This window comes from Pipra filicauda, unplaced genomic scaffold (genome assembly GCF_003945595.2).
Source record: "Pipra filicauda isolate LSUMZ 115617 unplaced genomic scaffold, ASM394559v2 scaffold132_size2486313_pilon, whole genome shotgun sequence".
Taxonomy (NCBI): Eukaryota; Metazoa; Chordata; class Aves; order Passeriformes; family Pipridae; genus Pipra; species Pipra filicauda.
Window position 1 is genome coordinate 1,497,217 of NW_024103796.1, and position 24,294 is coordinate 1,521,510.

At 40.4% G+C, this 24,294-nt stretch overlaps 1 protein-coding gene across 4 annotated transcripts in view; it reads left to right on the plus strand.

The window, feature by feature from the left end:
- Nucleotides 1-24,294, plus strand: part of TMCC3 (transmembrane and coiled-coil domain family 3) — a 133,449-nt gene that overhangs the window by 62,827 nt on the left and 46,328 nt on the right. For 2 of the 4 annotated variants that reach the window (XM_027732212.2, XM_039378229.1), the window contains exon 1: nucleotides 21,397-21,535. The exons of the other annotated variants lie outside the window; for them this stretch is intronic. In XM_027732212.2, coding sequence (XP_027588013.1) covers nucleotides 21,458-21,535 — 78 coding nt within the window. In that variant the 5' untranslated portion in view covers nucleotides 21,397-21,457. Of the gene's footprint in view, nucleotides 1-21,396; nucleotides 21,536-24,294 lie in introns of those variants that run through there. 4 annotated transcript variants of the gene reach the window in all.

A 24,294-nucleotide genomic window follows, 5' to 3' on the forward strand; every position in this document is an offset into this window, starting at 1 on the left:
GTACCAGGGAAGTGTAATTTAAATCAGAGGCAAAACTCTTGATTAGTTTAGTGAACTTAGACTTTTCCTAGTGTGTTTAAGAACATATTAGTTCTTTGTTAAAAAATTCTCGTTCTTTCCCTTAGGATAAAATGCCAAAATCTCTTAAGTATGAGAGCCAAAATTCACTGTACTAGTATAAGCCTCTAAACACCATTGGAGACATTACCGCTTGAACAATGTGGATTTATTTGCTTGGATTATTCAGCATGTGAAGCTACATTGGTTGTTTCTCTTATGTGGATTAATATCAAAGCCGAAACTAATATTTGTCAGATCCTATAGGGGTGAACCTTAAAGCTCCTTGGATACAAGTCCCAGCTTCTTGCTTAGCCTCTAAGAGGGCACATTAAGAGGCCTTTTCCACTTGTTTTTGAAACATGGTGTCTTTTCTGGCTCTCGGTGCTGTCTCCTCAGACCTTCCAGCTGGTGGCATTGTCAGGATGGCCCTTGGCTCCCAGCCTTGTTCTTCCCATCCCTCACTCCTGTCATTGCATGGCCCCTCTCATATGGTGCGGAGGATGCAAGCTGTGGTTCTTCTAACACGCAGTTTCTTGGTCAGTGCCTTCATACCAGTTCAGAAAGATCATAGAATCATTTGGGTTGGAAGGGACCTTAAAAATAATCTATCTAGTTCCCACTCCCCTGCCATTGGCAAGGACACCTTCTGCTAGATCAGGTTTCTCAGAGCCCCGCCCAGACTGGTCTTGAACACTTCCAGGGATGAGGAGTCCACAACCTCGCTGGACAGCCTGTTCCAGTGCCTTACCACCCTTACAGTAAAGAATTTCTTCCTAATATCTTATCTAAACCTATCCTCTTTCAGTTTAAGAAAGAATTAGGAAGATGTACTGTCATCTCTCAAGTGAGTGTTATTTTCTAGGGATAAAAGGGCCAATAGCTGTTTTGGCTGTAATGCTGGCCCACTTTAGCTGGTGTGCTATCCCAGCTGTGAGATTTACAGTGGTTTGTGAGCATCTTCTGATTTCAGATGGATGCTTTTCATGCTGCTTATGTCTGTTAAAATGCTGTATGTTTTGTGTTCTGAGACATTTCCTGACCACTCGGTGGAAATCTCTGATTAATTAGATATCATCAGGTTAAATATAGTTAATTACAAAAAGAGAGGTAATTGCTTCAAGGATGATGCTTGCATATGTAATGTTTTCCTGTTGATTTTCTTTCTCCCTAGTTCAGCTGTTGAAAAACAACCTGTTCTTTGTTTTTCTGTGAAAAGACCGTATACAAAGAGGAGACGCAGCTAGAACTCAATTGTGCAGAAAATGTTGTCGAATGAAAGTGTGAGAAAATGAGGAAAAGAAAATAGTTTTTTCACTATCCCTTTGAAATCTAGTAAAGGGTCCTGAGTGTGGTAAAATTCAAACTTGTCTGTTTACCTTAGAAATAGAATATTGAAAAAAAGGTATTTCTAGCAAGAAATTTCTGTAATTTCCCTTTATATAGTGTGAACCTCCTTCTCCTGAATAGGTAGGATCTTGGTGATGTTCTGGGTAGTAATTTATACCTATTTTGTACCTTACTGCATGGAGCTTCACATCCAATTGGGTTTATCTGGTATATTGTGTTTAAGTGGTGGCTGTGTTTCATTTATGAACTCGTAATTTTTTATGCACATGACAAAAGCCATGCCAAAAGAAGTATCCACATCTGGATTGAAATGATACATTATTATGAAAGACCAAGACATATCAATATCATTTGTATTCTGTATGCACGCATATACTAAATAATTGTTTTCGTAGTAGGTATATTATGGCTTTCTGATTCTGAAATAATTACAAGCCTCAGTTGTAGCTGAATTATTAGTCACAGTGATTTAGCTCTGGCAGTACTGTTGTGAATATATAGACTATTAATATAGTATAGAGAAGCAATGGTGAAGATAAAGCTGTGGCTATGGTGATTATTTACCTTTCCAGACTCATCTTTCTGTCAGTACTTCCACCCATCCACCTCTGTTAAACTAAGAAACACTATTAAAACCGGATCCTTGTTTTCAGGTTATTTTTTTAAATTAAGACCATTATATTATTTAGTTTTCCAATATTTTGTGTACCACATCCATTCTCATATGCCCTGGTGTCTTAGTGATTTCAGTGCTATTCAGTACTGTGCTTGGTAAGATTACAATGAGCCAAAAGCAGTTTATTTCATTATTCTGACTATTTTGCTAATAATTTTGTTTATTCAGTTTTTCTCAAAATGGTTGGCACTCACAGCTTCTTTTATTTTTTGTGGATATTTATCTGGAAATTGTAGTGCTAGTAACTAAAATAGGGATTCTAATAAGCTTAAGTACTTTATCTGGAAAAATTTGTGATTGACTTTTTCATAGGCGCTGACCAGTCTGAGCAACGAGTATTGTAGTCACCACTAAAACCTATGATTAAATGACCCTTTAAAAAAAAAAAAGTATGTTTCCAAATGAGGATAAAATCTAGAGGGATTGCTCAGAAGTCACTTTGTACTGCACCTTAAAAGACGAAGGCATTGCTCCCCATCTCAGACAAGGGGCCGCAAAGACAGACAACCGCATCCTTGCTGTGCACTTTGTGTTCTCAGCTGCAGCATGGGGTCACTGAAACCACTAATTTGCCATTCAGCAGAGACCTGAGCTAGCTTTGGCTACAGGGTTTTGGCTGCCCCAGAAGAACCTGAAAAATGCCAGGCTTCCTTGCCTGGGGTGTACCATTGAGTATGTCCTCTACTGTTTTTACTGTTTGTGGAAAATATCTAAGATAGTATCTGATCATATAGGGCAAGTCTTTTTTTTTCCTCTAACTAAGCAGAATTTATATTTTTAGCTTTTCTGCTACTGAATTTATTAACATTTTTCTGCATTCAAGTAAGTAGCAGCTTACTGAATCTTACAGTAGATGTTCAGTTGTAGCTTGTACCGAGAGAGCTGATGTTATCTTCAGTGAATTACATGGTAACGACTGAATTTATCAGAGTATAGTGCCAGGACAACATGTTTCACTTTTTTTTTTTTTTTTTTTAAATCTTTTACCTTTCTGTGATGAAGGACAAGAAGAATACCTGTAGGTGGCAATAGTACTGAAGCTGTAACCACATGCCATTTGGGGTTTTTAATGGGAGTGTTACTGTCAAGTTAATTTTCAAGTTAGCTTTCTGCAATTCTGATTCAATGAACTGCTTTACTGATGCTGAAGGCTGGGGAAGTGTGGTCCCTAATGTTTGACTGCAAATCTGAGTGCCAGATTTTCTGCTCTACCTGCACTGTCTGCCTTAGGTAAATTCATGGATGGCTTTTGAAATTTTGTTTCAGTGTTTATCTATGTAACTATTTATTTATTTATTTTAAACCAGTGAGTGCTGACAAGGATTTTTAATGACAGCATTGAGACAGGTGTGACATTTTTATTATTAGCATTATGCTAATGTGCAGTGCAAGAAGCTGTAATAATATAGTCACAGATTACAGAACTTTTTCAATGAAATGGAAGGATAAAAGGTGGTATGTACCCAAAATAAAAGCATGAGCGTGAGCAGCAGCACAAGATACTCTGCTGGGGTTAGCAGTTGGTGGGCTGATGCACTCTGATTTTCAGCTATGGTAAGGACAGACCTCAGGCATCTTATATGTGGGCTGCTGAAATCCAGGATTGCTATAAAATACCCTGGGAGGTGCATCTGGGTCCGTGTCTACTGGATTTGGAGCAGCATGTCAGCTGTTTACATGGCATTCACTGGGCTGCACAATGCCTTTTGCAATGCACTTCTTGAGTAGGAACCCAGTTAAAGTGTCAGAAGTTGCTGTTTCATTTGGTCATTGCACTATAATGCGCGGATTTCTCACCACAGTAGATAAGGACCAGCTAGGATTACAGAATTATTGCAAACAACTGCACAAAGTAATAAACGGTTTTTGATTTGCAGTCTATATCAGTTTTATTTCTGCATCATCGTTAGTTTGTAGGTTATTGGCCCACTGAAAATTAAGTAAGATCTTTCTTTATCACAAATAGTTTGCCTTAGATGAGACAATGCTAACTGAATAGAAAAACCTAAGTTCTACTTATGGCCCATTAAATTCCGCAAAATGGGGAAGAGTTACATCCATTCAAAATTCTAGTTGCCACTAGAATAACTATTTGTCCAGAATATTATTTTCTGGGAGGTCTAATTTATGCATTCCAACTACTTTGCTGACTAGCAGTAGTTCAAAATAAAGAATGTTTTTGCAGAAATGTAATCATTACCTTTGGCTGTAAATGCCCATTGCTCTGAGAAAATTGTCCCTGTAATTGTGCTACCCTTTTAACTGGCATTTTAGTTAAGGCTCCTCTGCTTATCAATATAAATCCAGGGACCATTTGTTGGGCACCTGAATCCACTGACTAAAATGAACAGTTGAAAAAAATAACTCCATGTAAAATGTGAGGGAATTATTTGAAATAATGAAATGGTTGCAAGTGCCAAACTAACATGTGAAATCAAAGTGAAAGAGGGTAAGCCTGTTGTGACTCTGGGAGCAGCAGGTGTGGTGGGGACTCTGTGACCTACTTTGCATTACTCATCCTGATAACCAACCCCCAAAATTCCACGTCTGTTGGTATTGTTACCCAGGTGCTTGTAAAGGAAAGTCCATTTCAATCACAGCTGTGGTTTCTCTCTCTGTGATTCACTATACCTGACTAGACTTGTTGTCCTATATGGTTGACATGTTGTTTTCCTTTACATATTTTATCCCTCTTTTTCCAATTCTTCTTGCTCTGCAGCTTCAAGTAGTCCATGCCTTTAAGAAAGCTTTTATGGTAGTGGAATTCAGCAGTCATATCAGGAAAAATCTAGCTAAAACGAATCTTGCAACTGTGTGTAGGTGTGTGTAGGTTTCTGTTTTGTTTTTGATCCTAAATTATTTGAGCTACCTTGTACCACAGGCCTTCTTTTTCATTGGACTTAAGAGTTCAGCCTTGTGAAGGAACCATGTTAGAGCCTCCAAAGGTTAAGAAAAACGAGCAGCCAACACACATAAGAGGAATTTTATAACGGTAGTGGTGGGTGGAAATGAGGTTAAAAGGCTTTCTGTGAACCAAAGATCAGACACCAGTTTCAGTTGTTAGGGCTGGGAACTCAGTTATAGAGCTGTGACTTCAGCTGACCTTAATTACCTTGTTGTATAATAATCATAAAAAAGGGAGAGGCTTAGAAATACTGCCTTTGCTGTCCTTGTATAAATGCTGGGCAAGGAATTACTGGATTATGTAGAAGTTGAGGCTGACTTTTTGTGTGTATGTGCATGCTTCAGATCTGTGCTATGTCTTTGTGGGTTTTTTAATATGATGACTTAAAAAGATCACGAGCAAATTTAAAATCTTGACTTGATTACACTGGTTATTCAGCTGCTGAGGAACCTGGTTGTCACCCAACCCATGAGAATTGTGCTAGGAAATATAGATAAATGGTTTACAGACCAACAGTAATGTTCTAAAAATGCACTGTACCTTCTCAGTTTTACAACATGGGCTGATCTTATGCATAAGCTACAGGGTTCATAGGGGATATCAAAACATCTTCCAGCAAGTTACAGACTTCTGTGTTTGCTATGCTGCCGCATTCCAACTCGTTGTTGTCCTGTCTTGCAGCAGCTCTCAGAGAGATGGTCCGTCCTGGGCTGTGATGGGCACAGGGCTGAGGAGAAGCACACCAGGAGGTATTGCCTCCAGCTTTCTCTGTAATGAGCATCCATCTTTTACCATGCTCCAGGTTATCAAAGGGAAGGATCAGGGGATTATATTACAGCTGTTCGAAGGGATGGCAGTCCCCTGGGCCTCTTAGAGTGGCAGAGCTAACTAGTCTCTGACACGACCATTTAGTTACCATCTCCTTATCTGACACTTCCTCCCAGTATGGTGGTAGACAGCTAATGGGCCCTATAACCTATATTGGTTGGTGTGGGATTTGTGCATCCCGCTGCCACCCCCACAGAGGCTGGGGACTTTGCAAGTCAGTGGAAAGTCATGCTTGGTGTTGCTGTACGCTCCATGCTGTATGTGCCAGGTGGCGCTGCCATGTCTCACTGGCTCCTCTCAGCAGTTAATGTCTTCCCTGGGGAACTCAAAACAAGGATGATGATGTACTAAAAAAACAGTGTGCCTTTTGCTCTAAGAAATACAAGTACAGAGCCACTACTTGAGTTTTCCCTGTCTCCTCTCTTGCTCTTCCCATAGTGGTGCTGCCTCTCCTGTGCTATTCCTTGTCCTATCACTTTCTCCTCCCCATACGTCCAGATAATGGTGTGAGACATGGGTTAAAAATAAGTCTTTTGAATGAGAAACATGTTTGTAGCAATGGCAGATAAGGGAAACAAAAATCAATACAATGGTTTTCTGGTTCACAGTCTCATTAATGTCTTCACCTTTAAAAGGATTTGAGATTTTTGTGAGGTAAATGACCTGCTGAAGGCTACACAGACATTTCAAGTTGCGTAAAAATTTTAAGGCATGATACAGTGTTTGTGCATCTCCTGCTGCTGGGGATTTGAAAGGTTACTGAAGATTTCCTTTCCTGTTGCTATGCATTTTATTTTAATTGTTGGGAAGCGTAGATGAAGACAAAGGTAGCAGCTGTTTCGGGAGGCTCCTCAAGAAGCAGGAAAGTTTTGCCAATGTGTTTTAGGTACCTTTTTCCATTCTTGTTCCACCCTGCACAACAGCAGATGCCAAGTACCACACGCTCCCCTATTTTGTCTCTTAGGTTCTTACATAGGCTTTGTCTCTGCTTCTTGTGTAAAGGCCTCCAAGGAAGCCTCAACCGCTGAGCTGGTTCCCCTGTCCCCATCCCTATGTCCATTTTGTCAAAGGGCACCTGGAGAAGGGCTACAAAATTGTATGTGCCCCAGTAGCTTTCTGTGACAGTCCCTGGGGTCCTGTACAAGCTGTGTAACGTGAAAATGTTTGAAAAAGATAGCCACAGTAAGGCGGAGCTAAAGATGATGCACCTCTTTTCCCCCTGAGATGAACTGGTGTAAAGCACTCCTTGCTTGGCATTTATTCAGGGTAACATGCATTAGGAAATAAGTCCAAAGGCAGATTTTAACAGTGGAGGCAACAATATCTCTTAGCACAGTTTTCACCCACTCCATGAGTGGACAAAGCAGGACGTGCACCTGCAGGTCAGCTCCTTGAGGATATGGTTGGTGACATCTGCCACCCCAGCCTCCTCCTCCTCTGCTCTTGCTGGAGGAAGGATAAGATGTGTAACTCCAGAGCAAATGAAACAATGTTGGACTCAAAGAAAGTACTTGCTGTCCTCTACTTGGGACAAGAAAGCACTGGGTATTTTACCAGTGCTGCAGCTAAAGCATGTACACCGCACACTAGTTTTTAATTTTTTAAGCTGATTGATATACACTGAGAGATAAATTTTGACAAATATAAACAGATTGTTCGCATTGAGTCTTTTTACCTCATAGCAAATTTAAAACACAGCACCTACTGCGTTACAGCCTGCCAGCAGTTGGGGTGGATTGTTTCAGGCAAGCTTCTCTGTGTCTTGCAGTATAACCTACACAGCAGATTGCTGAGTTTTGTTGCCATGTTTAGTATCAGTTATAACTTTCTCAATGCCCACATGCTTTTAACTTCCCTTGAAAACTGGCTGCTGCCACAAAATAACTCCATTTCTGTTATTATTATATTATTTAAATGACAGCATGGTCCAAACAAATCATCTGTGCTGACAAGAATTTCCATCAGTACACAGCTGAGGCATCAGCCTTCAGCAGAAGAGACTCAGTTAACAACATCTATCTTCCTTGCAATTTATTTCAAATTCAGCTGTCTAAGGCATCCATCCACTGTCTTCCATCTTTTAGAGAAGCTGACAGAAATGAGATAAGTTGGAAATTGTCTGAGGAGTGAAATTCATTCTGTGCTGACAGTGCAAAAGCAGATGACAATACCTGTGATGGTGGTATGGATCCCTGCACAGAGCTCAAGAGTTTCTGCTCTGGGAACAGTATCATCTCTGATTTGCTTAATGGTATCACTTGGCTATATTTGTTTATGTTATACTGAAGCGCAACTGATATAAAGAATATATATATAACAAAAAATCTCCTTCACACTGATATTTGAAAGATCCCTGTATGTTTCAAATCTTGCAAGTAAACCACAAAATCCAAGGGTGCAGAAAGATCAAGGCTGAATGTTAATAAAAGGTTGCAGCAGGAGGGAGGCCTTTCAAACTCCCTGTTTATCAGTATTGGTACTGGGACCATGTCTGAAAGTTCACTCTGTTGGGGTTTTTCCTGTTGTTTTTTTTAGTGCCTCACCTTGATACTCTCCAGATCTCTCTTAAGGAAAGACAGATTAAAAATGAAGTGAAAAGACCAAGTAGATTATGCTGGAAAAGTTAAGTTTTAACAAAGGATGCATGTTCTATAGCCCTGAGTGATGGATAATTTAGTAAAATATCAGTGTGCCTTTGGAATAACCTTACTGAAGAGCCATTGGCCATAAATTAAGTCAATGACCTGTATGTGTGCATTTCTAAAATCTCAAAAATAGTTTCCATGTTCCATCTCAGGTGCCACATGATCTGAGAAGGTCAGCATATTCTTCAAAGTATGGATATCTGAGAGTGTCAAGAGGATGGAACCAGACTCTTCTTGGTGGTGCCAAGCAGTAGGACAAGAGGCAACAGGCAGAAACTGGTGCGCAGGAAGTTTCGTCTGAACATGGGAAAGAACTTCTTCACTCATGTGTAACTGAGCACTAGAACAGGCTGCCCATAGAGGCTGTGGAGTCTCCTTCTCTGGAGACATTCAGAAGTTGCTTCATTATTCAGTCATGAATAATGTGCTCTAGGGGACCCTGCTTGAGCAGGGAGAATGAACCAGATGACCTCCAGTGGTCCCTTCCAATCTTACCTGTTCTGTGATTTAAGTACTTACATAAATACATTGGTATCTTTGCAAAACTATGTGAAATTCAAAGTCAAAAAAATTAGTCCTGAGTATCCATTGCAGCAGGTATCTCAGCTACATGGTAAATTCTGCCATAGCTGCTTCAGAGACTGTTGCTGACCAGTCCTGACAGCATGATCTACGAGGTTAACTAAATTGTGATGTATCGTGTAGGAATCCCCATTTGTCAAAGCAGCAGCACTATATGCTGATTAAATCCTTGATGACCAAAATCAGTTTAATTACTCTTGTTAGATTTGAATCAGAGATATATAACACACATACAGAAATGTAGAGACATATTTCTGAGATTTCTTACAGGGACCAAACTGTCATCATGGATATGACTCTTAGGTAGCTTTTCTGCACTTATGCAATTACATCTTAGTAAATAGAATTAGGAAAAGACAGCTAGAACAAATTATGTATTTCTTCCCTCCTCCTGAGACACTGTACTGGTGGAAGTGCTCCTGCTAGCTTGTAGCCCACCTAGTAATATGAAAATAGTGCATTTGCTAAGTATTGAAGCTGCAAGTCTTCATGCAGCTTCTCATACCTCTGATTCAAAAACTGATGCTATTACATATTCATCATTTTATATATATATATTTATGTATCTATATATGTATTTGTGTATTTACATATATATATATAATTTATGTATATAAATTCTAGCTTGATGCCCTCAAGTAAATGTGACTGAGAGCTCCATATCTAACATTCAAAAGTATCCAGGTGCCACAGAATTTGTGGTGAAAAGAATTTCAAATTTACTAGTGGCTAAACCCAAGATTTTAATGCACATCTCTAGGAGGTCTGTAGTAAACTACAGACACTGATGATGTATCTTATTTGAAGGGTTCTGCAGAACATGAGAAGCACTTGCTCATTCCAATTACTGGACTGTTTTTTCCCTACTTTAATGTCTGTCTGCAATTTATTGAACTAAAATCAATCAGCTATAACAGAAGTGATTTGGAAGGGTCCTTAGCTTTTGAAAATTGGTAGTGTTCCCAAAAATCAAAAGGTTTGTCACAATTTCATGACATTTTAAAAGTCTTTTGCAAGAGTTGATTACTAAAAATCAGTTCAGAAACCCCTCCAATCAACCTGTAACAAGCAGAACAAGGCCACTTACTTTTTCGGTTTTGGGTTTAAATTTGCCAAGATTGGTACATCCTTTCTCAATAAAACTTTCTTCCCAGTGCTCTCTTTTGTTTGCTCTTTTTTGTTTGCTGTCCATCCAACACAATGCCGAGCTGACAACTGCTCAGGCTTTTGGCAGACTGAAGTCACGGCTCCATGATGTGTGTGTTCCTCCTGCACACTGTGGAGTGCCACATGTAAACTACTCACTCTGCCTATAAAATTCTGTAAGCACTGGGGAGGCATAAATTAAAAATGTGTGTTTACACATATGCATAGTCTGTAGAATATCTAATGAACAAAAAAAGGTAGCTTGAGCAGTATATTTTTAACCTCAAAGTCTAGTGTTATTCTTCTGTCTGACATTGTAGGGCAGTATAAGGATGTTGAAAATAGGCATGAAGGGTTTGTTTGCTGGAAGTGTCATTCACAACTGCTGAGGAATATTGGAAAACTAGGGGAGTGGGAAATGCTCACATGCATGTGTTTGCCAACACACATTTGTTTGTGTGTAGGTCTAGAAGTTTCAAAAGGAAACAAGAGGGTTATCTCAAGAAGTTCTGGGGGAATCAACTCAAAAAGAGGTTTGTCACAATGCAAGCAGGCTGCAGGGAGTTTAGCTCTGTACATGCAAAGAGGAAATAAAAAGTTATCCCTAAAAAAAACCAAAACGCCTTCTGGGGGAAAAACCTGCTGATTTTGGGTCAGTTAATTTCTTCTGGTTTGAAACTGCAGCATGATTTTGATAGGTGGCTGAGGATGTCATGCTGAGAATTACTGAATATTTGTTTGTTTTTATTCTCATCTTAGGAAGACAATTCAGTTTAAGCTATTTAAATGCTTACTTGTTTAACTTTTAAATGTTTGTTCTACTACCTGTCTCCTTTCACTACTAAGGAATGCAGCAATTCCCTGCTGATTTAGTTGGGCTTATCTACTTCTTTTCTCCATCAGTAAAGCTGAGTTGTGTTAGATGTGCCCTCATTTCTTACTATTGGATGCCTTAGAAAAATAAATACTTTATAGTTTTGGGGACTGACATATGAAGTCCAGATAACTGAAGAAAATTTCATTATCGGTAGCAAGGGGAAAGTTTATACAGATTTAGTGAAGCATCCTCTGGAGATGACTCATTCTTGGAGAAGACAAGCATGTTTCTGCTGAGTCACTTACTTTAGTTATATAAAAAGTTTTTTTCTCTTTTCTAGCAAATCAGATAGTTGTTTACAATGCTTTATCTCCACAGATGTTCTAATGCCATATTTGCATTCTTGGTCCTTCTAAAAGACCTGATGGTTTTCGTCTTTCCTTCATCATAATTTCAGCAGCTGTTAGAACGATATTCAGATATAATTGCTGATCTCAGCTTCACCAGGAGATTGACTCTAAAGCTTCCTGCTAGGTTTTTGCTTGGATGAAGCTGTTTGTTATTTTTCTAAAGCCTAACTAATTCATGCTGTTATTGAAGTTCTGTTAGAAAAACGAGGAAAAGAGTTCATTTTAAAGGTTTAATAGTTCATTTTGGAGTGCCTGTGCTTTTACAAATTTCCATAAGTAATAGATATCCTAACATTTGGCTGTATCCTCACTCCATGTCTTTTGCAAGGATAACTTGTAAAAATACACAGTATTGACCTTAAGAGTCTTTGAATACAAAAATACCCTACGTGTTATGACACAATTAAACCTTTAGCAACTAAGAATGTGATTGCATAATCAACTTTAGTCCTTACTTCTGACTTCTGCTAGGTTCTACCTTCTGCCCTCAGGCGTGATTCCTTGCCCACTTTCTTGAGTCAACACCACAGCTTGAGTAGATGTGCAAGTAGCAGATGAGGGAGCTAATAAAACTCGGACGTGTGTATTTTTGCAATGTAATAATTTCTTTTGTTTTGTCAGAAATAGCTCTCACCTGGATCAGCTCTCAGAGCAGCTCACCATTGTTGTGTCTAAATTAAAAGCCACCCTCGAGGATAAAATACTAGACCAAACACGGGCGTTAAAGGTGCATCTCTCTGCTCTGATAATACATACACATATAGCATAATAGGCTGCCAGGCATCAGTTCTACATGCTGACTCTGAAGCTGTGTCATCCAGGCAGTCAGTGGTTTTCGTCGCAGCTTAAGTCCATAGTCCGAATACTCCTGTGCCTCTGTCACTGCCTGTGGGCAGCTTGCACGGGTTGCTTCCAGGGCGGTACCAGCAACCGGCCGTTTCTTTTTATGGCCCTGGAGTTTCGGATACCTTCCCATGCCCATAAATTCAAGAACGCTGATGTCAGCTGGTGGCTGTACTGGGGAGGCCCCACCTGTAGCTGGGATCGTCCTTCATTTACGAAACAGGCATTTATAGAGAGTGGCCTTTTGCAGCTGCGTGCTGGTACTCGCTCTGCAGCTACAGCAGAGCTACAGGTATGTAACCAGCAGAACTTTGCTCACCAGCCAAGGCAGAACTGTGCCTTTCAGCTCAAGCAAATCCTCAAACCATGCCTAGGGTTTCAGCGTCACAAAACAGAACTGCTGGAAAATGGTAGGTTATTTTTGTGAAAATTTGTGGCAGAATTAAAAATTAATTTTTAATAACATTTTCCTGTGAAGTTTTCAAACTGTGAAAGGTTTATGATATGATGTCTTAAAAGACAGAAAATGTGAGAAAATGCATTGTTAAGAAAAAAGACAACCTTTCATTGAAAGAAATGCAAGATTTTGGTGAGTGCAAATGAAGAATATGCTCAGTTATTTTGTAATTGTATCAGACTTGTGTGTTTGAAATGCTGAAAATCGTTGAAATTGGTGAGCGTCAGTGAATTGAAAGGAAGGACCCATCAGATCCAGAGTCTTTGTGATACCACTTCTTCCTGAAGGCTTTGTCTTGATTTATGTAGTACGACTTCTCCTCAGCTTTGTTACTATGTAACAAAGCTTTTATGTGCCTGGGCCCTAGAAGTCTTAATTAGTTAGGAGATATACCATGTTGCTATTATGGTTTTTATGTTGCTATTAGTTTGTATACTGCTCCAGTGCTTTCTACTTAGACTCCTAATTACCAGTGTTTCAAAACTTACATGTAAGAATTAATCTTTATTAGAATAGACTAACTGGAACATTAAATTTCTCCCCTTATACTTTAAATGAAATTGTTTATAAGGCTGTGTATGTGTCTGAGATACACATATAAACATGAATTTAAGGATTGTAAAAGAACGGTTTCACTGGTAAGCCTATAATTATACCATTTTTTTCCTCTCTTTTGATTTGTAAGCAGTTGTCTGTGAGATTCTTGTTGATAACATCATGCCTTTATTCTGGGCTTGAAAAATATGACATCTGTAACTCTGTTGGCCTGAGGTGGTTACAAAAAAGAAGTGGGGAGCTGCTCATAGCTTCAGCAGAGGCTGGCCCTCCATATTAGACCAACCCAAATCCTGCTGCTAAAACTGGGGGAGGTTTAGGCATGAAGAGGGAAGAGGGGCAGCTTCATCTTTCACTGACACTTGAGGCTAGCTGGTGATGAGTACCTCCGTGGGCACTGAAAGGGTGGAGGTCTTTCTTCCAGACCCAGGGCAGTCTGTCTGCTGCAGGGTGTCTTTTGCCGTCCTGTCAGGCATCTCTGGACACTGAGGTTCTCTTTGTTTCTGTTGCCTTGGGATTGCTTTATGTATAAATGCTTCATCAACATAGCTGTATTGGCAAAGAAGTTAAAGAAAAATAAATCCTACCCTATGTGGATATAATTTCAGTAAGAAAAGATCGGTTGCAATTATTCTGGGGAAAGAGGTATTAATTTTGTTCCAGAAAATTATATTGCTATATAGCAGAACAGGAATTTTTATTGACAAATGCTGTGTATTCACCGTTCCGTTTTCTAGTGATCCCATGCTCTAACATTTTCCATTAATGTAAGTTCGGGGGAAACTTCCCTGAAATGCTAGGACTCTACTTGGTTGATACCATTTCCAAAAATATTGCAAAATAAGCTGCTGCTTATATATTTCTCTAAACTCAGGTCCCAGGGATAAGAATGATTTCTCATATAATATCTGTATGATATTTCATATAATTCACTGGTTGTAGAAGAATGAAGCAGAAGACTTCAATCTGTCAAAAAATATCTCCCAATTTTTGTAACTAATAATACCTTATGAAATCATGATTTTAAAAGGACCAAGGAATGATTATGAGTATTTTTAAAAATTCACTTTTTTTTCCTGCTTAAATCTCCTATAGACTGTTCTGAAGCATCTGACAAGACCAGGATAGTTAAAAATAGTGATCATGTTATATGTTGTGGCTTGCCTCTATGGTCAACTGGTTTCATGTCTCAATTCAGTCTAAATCATGATTCCAATATTCATAATCAAATAGTCCAGTGTGGGAAGATATGCATATAGGTGCTGCAGTTTAATATTGTCAAGAATTAGTATTAGCATGCAGGAGGTTATGAAGCTCTGCTCCTGTTTTTGGAACAGTAGTAGTGAGTGAATTTGCTGTGGAGTATGCAGAAATATAATATAAAGGCCTTGCATATTGAAGCAATTGGCAAAACTTTAATCAATGGGCCTGTATTTTTGCCATAAAAAGCATTATAATATGAAAGTAAAACAAATGTAATACCTGTTAGTAATAATAAAAAAAAAAGAAAGAAATACAGCAAATACTTTATTCATTGAAAACTGTCCTGTAAAATTATATGGTAATACATAGTAATAACTTCTTGATAGGAAAGGGAGTGTGTTGCTGAATACTTATAAAATAATGGTTGATACACATGTACTTAGCATATTACGAATATCTATGCTGTGCTGTGGTTTTTTGTTTATAATTTGTTGCCTTTAAAATATTTGTTGTTAAAATCAGGCACTTGGAAAATTTATGCCAATTAAACATAGTGCCATTTGGGCTTTTCTGCTTAGTTGATGTTAATCTTTTGAGTCTCTGTCACCCAAAACTGAATTGAATGTCATCTATTTAGGTCTGGCGGATTGAGAAGTAAACTGGAAGGAGCATTTTGTTTTTATTACGTTCATCTTAAATAGGCTCTTAACCATGTTTATACAATGGGTTTTATTAATTCCCAGTTAACTCAGCAGATAACTGACTTAAAACACTCCCCTATTTTGAAGCTGGTTCACCTGGTTTTAGAGGAAAGCTTTCGTATGGCATTGAATTAGATTTAACAGAACTACAGTTAGATGAGTTGTAGGTGATCAGCTTTAGAAGTGGTGAGGGAATTTGAGCTTCATGTCCCTGTAACTTGCATCTCTGTAGATAGAGTCACTGTAGTAAACCCTGGAGGGCTGTGTTGTAACAACGCTCACCAGGAAGAGGTATAGGCTTACTTGTATAATCATCAATTTTTCTGTCCTCTCATAACCCATATGTGTTTTCTGGTTGACTGGCTAACAAGTCCTAATCCTGCATTTGACATTGTCTCTTCATATGGAAATAATTGATGTCACACATTTAGTTTGACATAACTTATATGGAGACACCACCCCATAATGTACTTCACAAATAAAAATAAAAAAAAGACAGGTTCTTATCCAGCAAAATCTGCAATCTCTATGTGCAACCGTGAGCCAAAAACTGAGCCAGGATATCTGTGCAGCTATGGCCATAGAGCAGTAGGGTGAAAGCTCTGTATTGACTTACAGAGCCTTTAGGAGCTCAGGTGTCAGCTACCCAGCTACATGCCACCTCAAGGGGACTGTGTGCGCTGCTCTGAGGGTTGGTTAGGATGGCACATACCAAGAGCAACTCTTATTCTCATGAGCTATGTCTACTGGGCTTGTTTTAATGTGGGATAAAATGTTGCACTGAGGTAACCACCAGAATATGCAGTAGTAGGAGATCCAGGCTGGTTGTCTTCTGGCTGCAGTTCAAATGGTTGGGATACAAGTTCATATTTGTGTTTTGGAATGGGGTACACCTTCATGTGCCAACAGGCTGCAGCTGTTGGTCCTGCATGCATTGTGACAATGTCAAAGTGGCTGATTCAGGACAGACAGGCTGCATACACTCCTTCTCAGAAGGCCCCAAATCTCATACCATGAGGCAGAAGAAAATTTGTAAGCTGATGAGCAGCAATCATTCACTTGCTAGAGGGAGAATTATGTACTTACCCCTGCAACATGGCCTATCTTTAATGTAAATAGCTGGGCTCTAGGCAAATTCCCCAGTACACAGAACAGCTGGCATTCAAGTCTGCTACAAAGGTGGCTCTTATTCACAGCATTTGAAATGCAAAACACTGCCACCATCCTGTAGGTACTGTTTACACTATCACTGTCACTCAGCTGCAGCAGTAAGGAATTATGTAGCAGAATTTTACTAATCTGTATGAGAATGAGGAAAGAGCTTGAAATAGCCTCTCATCACACAGCAACAGACACAGTATAGTAGGCAGGGGAAGGGAGGAAGAAGGACAACTTCTGTTACTCTTACCTGGAAATTTTCACTTGCTTCTCTATACTTTATCCCCTATCAATGCATCTCACTAATACACAATGACAAGTCTTCATTTTTCAGTTTTACTCTGTAGAAAATGCATTCTCACAGAGAATCCTGAGCTATTCTATTCTGAAAGCACATGAAATATTTCTTAATCAAGAGTGGACAGGGGAGGAAAGGGGTTGACTTAAACTTTTAGCTTTATATCTGAACGTTTATCAACATCTTCTGAATGCACATCACAGCTTGGCAATGCAATCTGTAAGTCTCAGTGTGATGGCTTGGTAGTCTGTGCTGTGTACAGACAAGCAGAGTATCTCCTTTCCTGTGGGTGTGAAAGGCTCACGCTTTGGCAGATGAACTGAAAACCATGACAGCACACTCAGGGATAACTGCAAGACCGATGTCACTCAGCACTATCCCAGTTGCTGTCAGACTTAGAAGTGACATTAGCAGTTTCTTTTCACATAGACCCTTTCCCTGGAGGCTGGTTGCTACAGTTTTTTGGAAAAAGATTTGGAGGCAAGTTAAAAAGTCTCTCAAAAGAAGTCCCAGTTTCCTGTTTAGAGTACAGATGCTACCATTGTGGAAAAAGGGACCTTCACCTTCTTCCTGATTGTACCTTTGCCAATATACTCTTGACATCATATGTTTAATTTCTTCCAACAAACATCAGAGCACAATATTTAATAATAGCACTTTTAATTCCAGAAGAGCTCAAGGTTCTCCACAGGAGAAAGACGCTCTGTGCTTCTCCTTTTACAGATAGGGTAGTAGAAATCCAAAGAAGTAAAGTAAATTGCCAAGATCCATATTCATGATAAAACTGGAAAGGGAGCAGGGCCAAACCTTGAGCCAGCCTCCTAATGAAAGAGTTTCTGTGTCTTCCATCTCTATAAAGGTTTCCCCGTTTTTTTTTTTTTGGGGGGGGATACTTCCCAGTGTGTGTGTTTACAACATCAACTATGGGATTACATTGTGTGGGGAGTTGGGTTTTGCTAGGCAATCTCACTGGTGCCACTGGTGCTTCTTCTCCCTCCATGGCCTATGCATAAGTCAGTATGGATAATTTATGGCTTGCAGGTGGGAGTGCAGTGTCTTCTGTGCAAGCATGACACATGGTCATGGAGCAAGAAATAGATGGCAAAGATGTAGCTCCTGCAGGGAAGAGTGAGACAGGAATCAGAAGGCTCAGGCTCCAACTGTCAGGCCTCTGCTGCACCTCCAGAGATTTGATTTTCCCAGAGCAGGGCAATACAGGCAAATGCAATATTGAGATCTGTCCCTCTGAAAGCCAAGTACAGTGGTGTATGCCCTTGTACAGTGATCTTAAATTTAACCACACCTTCTGTTCCTAATTAGCATTCCTTTTTAAAAGGTCACTTAGAAAAGGCAGGCAAAATAATGGAAATACAAAGAGTTAAGCATTGTGGGTCATGGCGGCATGCTGAAGTGAGGGAAAGGACTGGAAAAGGATGAGCACTTACAGCTGGGCACTCAGTGAGGGATTTTGAGGTATTTGAACTTTAAAATTGGCAGAATGGATGGCCGGAATGATTTAACACTTTTATCATTAATTTAAACCTTAGAAATTAATTTTTAAAATACTTTGTGAGAAGAACAAAGGATGAGAGAATTAATATATGGGCTACCACTTCTATCTGTGTCAGTGTGTGTGACTCCAGCCTCATGTTCCTGACAATATCTGGAAGGATTTGCTTTAGTGGGCTAAAGGTTCTGTTGAGAGCAGGTGCAGTGTGTGGGAAGAACATTTATTTAAACTCTGTGAGCTCTGGAAAATAACAGTGAGAAAAGTACCCAGTGAAGCTGTCAATAGGACTGTGCTGTGCAGTGTTCTGCCATGTTCTGGGCATCATGACTCTTTTGGGGTGTTGAAGGAGAGCTGTGTAAATCAGCTGTGTGTGCAAGAAGAGGGTGACTGGTCTTTGCTCAGTCAAGCCAAGTGAAATGTATTCTGCAATTATGCCATAGAATAAGAATTTTTCTGCTCCTGCTTCAGGCCAGGAAGGCCCTAGTGGCACGTGTGAGAAGGAAAGATAAAGGGGGCCTTTGGCCAGAGAATTGCATTGCACCACAGTTTGACATAAACTTACATTCTGAAGATGCAGATCATTTAACGCCAGCATATGAAAAGAACCATTTATTGAGATAAGGCACTTGCAGAGACTGTCAAAATGACAATGGCTCCTAATGCAGCTTGTGTGGAAGGGCTCTCTTGACCTGTGGGACAGGTGCCTCTACCCAAGCAGCTATTTCTCCTCCACCACAACTTGCTGCTGTGTGCAGCACTTGTTCTTGGTTCACCAGCCTGTTTTCCTGTGGTCACAGCTCCTCCAGGAACCACCCAGTGCCAGGGCTTTTGCTGCTGGTGCAGGACACGGGAGCTGTTGCTGGAATGCACCGCTGAGAGCAGAGCCCAAGCAAATGGATGCACAGGTTTGGTTGAAAGGTGTGACTAATGCAGCACTGGGGTCTTATGAGACTAACTGTATTATCCTCTCTTCTTAGAAGCTACATTAGGACAGAGTGCTTTCTTTGTGAATATACTGTGTTAATACTACCTGTAAATATATTTTGCACATCCCTGCCTCTTTTTATCCTGAAGAGAAGTTTCACCATGGCTAATCTTCTGGTATCATTTAAATAAGTCGATATTATTTAAATAAAATTCTTAAACTTTTGAATAAAGTATGATTTATAATAAGCCTTATATTACTAAAATGCCAAGCAGTTGAAGCCTTTTATGTGTCCCCTTTCCAACTGCTTACCCTCTCTATGCTTTGATCAACTACACCTGGCAAGGCTTAAAAAAAAAAGGCCTGAAAGTTTCTGAGGAAATAAGGATGTTTCATCCTAGGTGCTGGAAACTACACAATCCCCTTTGGAAATGTACAATTATTACTTCAGTGAAAACCCCAAACCGCACAAAATTTGCCTATTTAATTTTTTACTCACCTTTACCTTCAGAGTTCCCCACCCTCAGGCACATGAATTAATGTTCATGTCTGAGCTGAAGGACTGAAGAAACAGTTTCCATTTCCATTTTTCCTCCAGCAGCCTTATAACTTTCGCTAACTCATTCAGCTCCATAAGAAGTATAGGAAGAGCGGCAAGTCACCACCTGTGTGCAGTATTCTGTGTTAGTTTGGTTACTTTGAATACTGCATTAGGAAAATAGTGCTTCCTTTAGTAAACCTACTCACTACTTACTTTGGGACAACTATGTTAAAACTGGTGTTAGAGTTGAAGAAGAAACACCTGCCAAGAAGGTGAGGTCTAGTATTTATTTTTATTTTAGAATTTCAGGTCTTTCATTTATGAAGACCTCATTACTTGAAAACACCAAGGAGGCCCTTGTGTCAGATAATTAACCTCTGACAGTACTGTTACCTCAGAACATGTCATTCTAATAAAAATGCAAACGGTGGCAGGGAAATATTTTTTAAAGCTGCAAGCTCCTCCTAGAATAGTTAGCTGTGTTGATTTATGTATGTTTATACATGTTCGTGCCTTGGGACTGTTGCTGTCTCCAGCTAGAGAAGAAAAGCAGTGTGATTCATGCATGGGCATCATAACAACTGTACCTGAAAGGTGAAGTCCTGCTGCTATTGCAAAAGAGTTGGTCTGAAGGAACTCCAGATTTACTTTGTGTAACAGTTAAAGGTGGCAACTCAAGTATTCTGTTTATTCCAGAAAAGAAAACAGTACATGTCATGTACAACTTAATGAGTGATTATAAAACAATACTTTACTTACACTTTTCAGTAAGTTGAAATGTGTTAAGTGCCACTTAATGCATTCCTCAGCATCGGCAGTCTGAAGATAAATGTGAAAATCAGGCAGAAACACCCCTCAGCTCTTAGGAATTTAAGTACCGTGGCATACACATGCCCTGGAAAACAAGTTTTCCTTGAGTGTTCACAAATATGGTTTGAAGCTCACGTGTGCTAGGACATTGAAGGATTTATCTCACCTGTGTGATGTGCAGAAAAGGGGACTGAATTAGTTGCTGTGCTCCACTGACCACTTTGGAAAATACAAACCCTGATTATTTAGTTGGTTTGGTAGGACTTTTACAACATGTTTATTGCGAAAACCTCTAGGTATCAAGGGCTTTCGAGCAGCAGTGCCCAGGGTGCTTTATGCTACCACCTTCCAAGTGAGTCTGCCCCAAAATGACAACCCAATACTTCTGGCTTCTCCTTTCTTTCCCCTTTGGACTTCTGAACCTTTAGGATTTGCTCTGCTTTGTGAGGTTTCCCTGTAGCCACAGGGTCTAGATTTGTTTTAACAGAGGTTGAGATGGTTGCTTGATGGTAACTCCCTCTAAGAGCTGGAGCTGAACCAAATTGGCGGCTGTCAGCGGGAGGAACGGGACTGTCACCCCTCCATCCAGCCATACCTCTGGGAGATCATCGTGCCACAGCTTCTGCTGTCCCCTCAGATACGACTTGAAATTTAAACAAACAAAGCGATTTATAGCCCAGTCCCTCTGGCTAAAGCTCGCTCCCACCCTCTTCTCCCTTCAGGCGTCCTCCCTTTATCGAAGGAGAGGGACACCACCGCCGCGGCCCCCTCAAGACCCGCCCGGTGGGCGCCAGAGCGCGGCCGCCGCCCGGCTCAGCGCTTGCGGCGGGAGCGGGAGCGCCGAGGGGTTAATCGGGGCGTGCCGCTGGGGAGCGGTGCGGGAGGGGCCGTGCCGGAGGGGCGTGCCTGGCGCTCCCGCACCGCGGCGGCGGCCGAGAGCCCCCTCAGTGCCGCGGGCGCGGGGCCGGAGGCTGGGCGGCCCTCGGCGGGACACCGCGGGTGCCGGGCTGTCGGCGGCACCGCCGCGGGGCACGGGCACCATGCCGGGCAGCGACACGGCGCTGGCCGTGGACAGGACCTACTCGGACCCGGAGCGGCACCGGCGCCGCAAGACGAGGGTAAGGCTGTGAGTGAGTGAGGGCAGGTGGCCGGGGAGGCGAGAGTGGCGGGGCTGCCCGGTGGGTGCCGAGCTCTGAGAGGCAGCCGCCAATGAGGTGTCCACGTTTTGCTAGGTTAGCGATCCATAGGGAAGTTTTTTTTCTATGTGCTTCTTTCGTATTCCTACTCTGACTACTCTGTGGTATAGGAAAATTAAATTAAACCAGCTGTTGACGTAATAAAAACCAGTGTTTAGGATATATCCACAGTCGAAACTAGTTGGACACGAGTAATAGAGAACTTACTCACCGAAGTCAACAGCGCTGATGATTTAATGCGGTGACTCTCTGTCTAGATCACAGTGGTGAATACTGGAGTTTGGGGTTTGTTTCTCAAGGTTTGTTTAATAAACTGTGGAGCAGGTGATTCTATCTGGCAGCAGAGAATGATTACGATTCCCTTTATGAATCTTTATTTAAAAGAGGGCTGTGGCAGGGATGGAAACTGAGAGAAAAGGTGCACTTGTGTGCTAGGGACAGAGTATACTGTATATCCCTGATGTATGACTTTATGGGATAGTTCTCCTTACGGTCTGCTGGCAAGTTCATCTTTCTTTGTCTTATTATTTTGATGTTTTGTTCATATGATATATGTATATATAAACATAAACGTGTATGGGCAAAGCTTGTGATCCTTTCATGTATTTAGTGGCATTTGTGGTAAATGTCTTGTTGATGAAGGTACTTGACTTTCTAGTTAATGCACAGATTTAAAATCCTTACCTAAATGCTTAGCTCAAACAGGTGTACAAGAACTGCCTCTTTCTTCCCAACCACTGCAGGAAGATACAAAAAAAGGAGGTTACTGTAGCAGACTTGAGATATTGGAAGACATTCTCTTATCTGTGCTGAGATCTGGCATCTGGCAATAAATGAGCTTTCTGGTTTGAAATGTAAGGATCAGCTATTTGTGAAGGAACATCTTTTTCGGGAGGTGAGAGGGGAAAAGGTTTTTGGTTTTTGGGGGAGGTTATTTTCCTGTACTGCACATTAGCAGTATTTTCCATCCCTCCAGCCCATTAATTGACAGTGCTGGAAAGGAGATGGCATACTTCAGATTGTTTTGGAATAATGAAATGTTTTAAAAATAGGTAGCCCTATACTCTGTAGCGTTACTACTGGAGCCTACAATGCTCTTCACAGTCCAAGCTGGATGCACATGTGAGTCATAATGGAGTTAAAAATGTTATGCATTTCCTTTGTTTTTCTCTTTGAAAGTTGAACTGATTAGTTTTTCCCTTCATTGATCTTGCTGTAAGAATAGTGTGCTACCTAGCAAACTGTGGCCATGGAAAAAAGTTGCATATCTTCGTAATATTTGGCATATTAAGAGTTAAACTCTACTCTGCAGTCTAGTTGATCTGCTTAAAAGCATAAAGCATCATGGATAATGCCATGTTGATTATTGTACTTGTGTATTGAATTTTTTTTTAATCTGATGTTTAAGACAATTTTGTAAAAGCATTGGTCTTCTGTCTGATTTAGGATTTCTTTTAACCAGGATTAGCCTCTCCTTCCCTTCCTGTGATCATGAGAACTGGAAATATAACTCTGTACAAGTTTAGAGTTGTATGTAATTGTGGTGCTCCAGAGTTTGGGCTTTACAAGTTGTGTCAGATATCACAGAACCTGTAATACGATTGCTAAAGTAGTAGCAGCAGGTTATATGTTCCAGATGATTGTCAGAGCCTTGCATTAAATCTATTTGTCCTTAGTCCAGACAAATAGGAAATTTTCCTGTGTAAACTGACTGGATGACTTCAATGTTTCTCTTACTGCTTTAACCAGGGGGAGGGAAGTGGTCAGGCCCTGGAGCAGCAAGACCCAGTGGTATTATGTAGGAAAAAAGACAAGAAAGCAAAAGCTATCTTTTGTTTAGAGACAGAATAAAAATCATCAGAGCAGCTGGAGTTATAGCTGCCATTTCCCAACAATAATGGAGAAAAACAACACAGTGCATGAAGACAGCAATACAGAGCTGGTGGCAGGGATGCACAGAGAACCTGAACAGACTAGGGAGACTTGTTATGTGAAGGATGCCTTGGAGCTGGCTTTGTCAGCAGGATAGGACATAAAGTAAGTAGGGTTTGGGGAAAAGAGAAGTGTCAAAGTAGTTGCTGGATCTCATAGTCTGTATGACATAGGCTATTGAGTGCAGTTTTTAGGTGGGAAGGTTTTAAAGAACTTCTCCAGCCCTTCTCTTTCAAGTCAGGACTGCCTTTCAAGGCTCTATTAAAGCTATCATCTCTGAATGCTCGCCAGGTTATCCTATTTAGACCTCGGAAACCTGTGTACACAATTCTTTTTTTTTTTTTTTCCTGCTGATCAGGACATTGCTCTTCACTCTTTATCTCTTACCCATTACTGAACAAAAATCTTCCACATTTTGTCAGAATTATAAATTTATATGTACAGCTATGTAGGAGAAAAATGGTTTTCTAGTACAACTAAACCACGTGGGATCCCTTACCACATCCCATCAGAAGTCTATGCAGTAGCGTACTTTAACAAGTGCCAGATGCATTAGAGAGAGATGCAGGAAGGTCACAATTAAGTAATTTCTTGCACACTGGAGCCTATTCAGAACTCTCTATTTATTAATGGAAGACATATTTAAATTTATAAGAATCCTTCCTTTATTTAAAACAAAAAAAAAAAACACATTACCTGAAACAGATGTGGTTTACTTATTACCAAATAGAGAATCTTAATTTCAATCT